At 45.8% G+C, this 2,907-nt stretch overlaps 1 protein-coding gene across 1 annotated transcript; it reads right to left on the bottom strand.

Moving 5' to 3' along the window:
* Window positions 1-603: 603 nt before the first annotated feature.
* LOC134454975 (transcription factor 21) lies at window positions 604-1,911 on the bottom strand. Its single transcript, XM_063206053.1, has 2 exons — window positions 1,194-1,911; window positions 604-726 (listed from the first exon to the last, which is right to left on the bottom strand). The coding sequence occupies exons 1-2, from the start codon at window positions 1,638-1,640 to the stop codon at window positions 643-645; spliced, it is 531 nt and encodes a 176-aa protein (XP_063062123.1). The 5' UTR covers window positions 1,641-1,911; the 3' UTR covers window positions 604-642.
* Between the last annotated feature and the right edge of the window lie 996 nt (window positions 1,912-2,907).

Raw genomic sequence — 2,907 nt, 5'->3', positions numbered from 1 at the left:
CCATGGAATAAAAAAAGGATTTCAGGTGTGTGGACCTCTCACTAAAAACCCTGAATCAGCCCTCATCCTGCACCTTAACCTAAGGAGGGCACAATCTTTCTCGTCAACTCAGTTGACAATAATAACATGAACATAAACAGGCTGATTACTGTAAAAATGTGTTTTTTGAGCTTAGTTGTACTATACTGAGATCTGACATTACAATACCCACCGCCACCGGCACATACAGTGACATTGATAAAAAATACAACACAATGTAATAAAACACGATATAGGAATCAGTTGAAATGTTTTCATAGATCTGGACATGATGTCACTATTGAAAATAGATGACAAAATACTGCATCATTGTAAACACATTCCTATGCCAGACAGCAGCAGGTCAGGGCTGAGTGTGTGACACAAGTGGAGCAAGTCCCCCACGGTGTGACGGTGTGTATGTGTCACTGTTAGGGTGTGTGGCACAAGCGGAATGTGTGTATTGATGTGGAGTGTCTCTCTGTGTGTGTGTGTGTGTGTGTGTGTGTGTGTGTGTGCGCGCGTGTGTGTGAGCGAGAGAGAGAGAGAGAGAGAGAGAGAGAGAGAGAGAGAGAGAGAGAATAATTGTCCAGTTATCTGAGTTGTGTCTCCGGTGGTCATTCCTCATGCAGTGGTCCCGCACAGTCTGGTCCCTGAGGCCATCTCTTTAGGGTCATCTGGTCTCCCCGGAACAGCAAAGGGCCAAGTCTGTTGACATAACAGGTAGCAACAGAAAAGATTAAAACTCTCTGTCGAAGTCTGACAAATGTATGAAAAGCACAATGAAATGAAACATCTCTGTCCTCATCAAACTCAACCATAACTTACTGTCAGCCTAGGCCTATACTGTCCATGTCTAGTCTTCAGAAAAAAAAAACAAAGCGGGGTCTATGAGTTGTTTGAAGTTTGTAGCATAATAATTCATTACGATATGGGTTTATAGGCTAAATGTCATCCAGAGGGACAGAGGGATTGCAGAGTAGCTTAGCCTAGCCTATATAATTACCATGCTGAACAGGTGGCCACATTCACTCAACACTGACTAAACCCGTGGGAAATGCATGCACTGCTGTGTTTTAACATGCTTCACATAGCAGACACACACTCATAGACTACAGCGTGAAACCCAGAACTGCACAGAACTGCACTTGGCCGAAATCATGTTGGTTTCATACCAAATTTACCGGATGAACAAAACTGTTTTCATAACGGTCCTCCTGCAGGAGCTGGCGCAGGTGGGAGATGTAGCTCGAGGCTAGCCGTAACGTGTCCAGTTTCGAGAGTTTGGTGTCCGCCGGTACCCACGGCAAACTCGTTTTCAGTCTCGAGAAGGCTTTGCTCAGAACACGCATACGTGCCCTCTCCCTGGCGTTTGCCGCGTTTCTTTGTGACTGGCGACCATCCGAATGGCTTTTCAGATGTTTGTTGTTAGCGCGAGACTTGAGCCGTTTGACCTTCCCCTCGTAACGGTCGTCTATGGAGAATTCGTCTTCAGAGTTGTCTGCGGAGTTGAGAAGTGCATCTGAGGTCATGTCGGACTTGGCCCGTCTTCTCTGCCCAGACAGCTGTAAAGCAGGTAATTCTTGGATGTCCTCGGCGTCGCTCAGTGAACCTGTTGACATTGTCGATGCACCTGTCCTTTGAGAGATGGTGTTTTTCTTTAGGTGATGAGGTTCTTCTTGAGGCGTTCTTAAAAACTAGTCCAGTCGTCTTCCTGAAATATGTCCTCCGAAGTTATTGGAAAGTAAAAGCTTTAGATCCAACCCATACGATATATGTAGATGAATAAAAATGGCCTTGTAACACATCTTCATAGCAAGAGAATTCACATGTTTGGGTTTGGCAAGGGCAAAAAACAGTCTTTGCGCTTTTTCTGCAAATGAACTTGTTCAAAGTTCTCACCGTCCTTCAAAAGCAAAACTCTGTCTTCCCTCCCTTTCCCAGAAGATTTAAATGTGAGGGGTGAGGGGGTCTGCGCTCCCTCCACCCCCTTTTTTCTCCACCGTGCATCAGTCCGAGTTTGAACACCATCCCAACATTTACATAATCAGACATTTGGCCTGGCCTGTGAGAATGGTCACACACACGTCCAAATCTCCACAATAACTGTGAAAGCCTGTTAACATCTCAATAATTCATGTCAATAGGCCTACTGTACTGTGCATGCATCAATGGTATAGCACGTTATCAAAGAAAATATATTAACAGCACATTTCAATTAGAGTATTGATTGCAGAGAGAAGGAGCGATAATATTCTGTAAAACTCTTAAATCAACATAGTTAACACTACTTATGATTGCATAGCACAGAGCAGTCTACAAAGATGGAAAGGATGCTTGTCCATGACCAAGACAAGTATGACAACCTATATAATGTTAACCTCATGTACCATGTCTGTTTGCGTAGGAGTGTGTGTCCGTGTGTGTGTTTGTGTGTTTGCAGTACAGAAACATCTGAAAAGCTTATCAAACGGCCCTAATCCTGCGGGCTGCGTTCACAGAGCTATCGGGTTTCACGGCGTGTAGTGTAGTGTAGTGTAGTGTGTGTAGCGTGTAGTGTGCAGCGCGCGTTCTCATGCGGCTGATGCGCATTGGCCACAGCTGTCGGCACTTGGGTCTGTCACATCTGGGGGTGGTGGTGGGGGATGGCAGCAGTGGCAGTGGGCATGGGAACGGGAACGGGAACGGGAACGGGTGTATGTCGGGGCAGCCGTGGCCTAGTGGTTAGAGAGTTGGTCTTTCAATCTAGGGGTTGCAGGTTCGAATCCCCCCTGACCTCTCCCTACATCTCCATCCATGTCTGAAGTGCACTTGAGCTAACCCCACATTGCTCCAGGGACTATAACCAATACCCTGGCAAATAATAACTGTAAGTCGCTTTGAATAAAT

Source organism: Engraulis encrasicolus, chromosome 9, assembly GCF_034702125.1.
Source record: "Engraulis encrasicolus isolate BLACKSEA-1 chromosome 9, IST_EnEncr_1.0, whole genome shotgun sequence".
Classification (NCBI taxonomy): domain Eukaryota; kingdom Metazoa; phylum Chordata; class Actinopteri; order Clupeiformes; family Engraulidae; genus Engraulis; species Engraulis encrasicolus.
Note: the sequence above shows the minus strand (reverse complement) of the source record. Positions and strands in the feature narration are given on the sequence as shown.

What these genes read in the sequence shown, in the direction of transcription:
- LOC134454975 (XM_063206053.1), bottom strand. Translation starts at nt 1,640, where the DNA reads ATGTCAACAGGTTCACTGAGCGACGCCGAGGACATCCAAGAATTACCT. An exon ending in TTGTTCATCCGGTAAATTTG is followed by an intron (nt 727 to 1,193) that starts GTATGAAACCAA and finishes TTATGTCAACAG; the next exon opens with ACTTGGCCCTTTGCTGTTCC.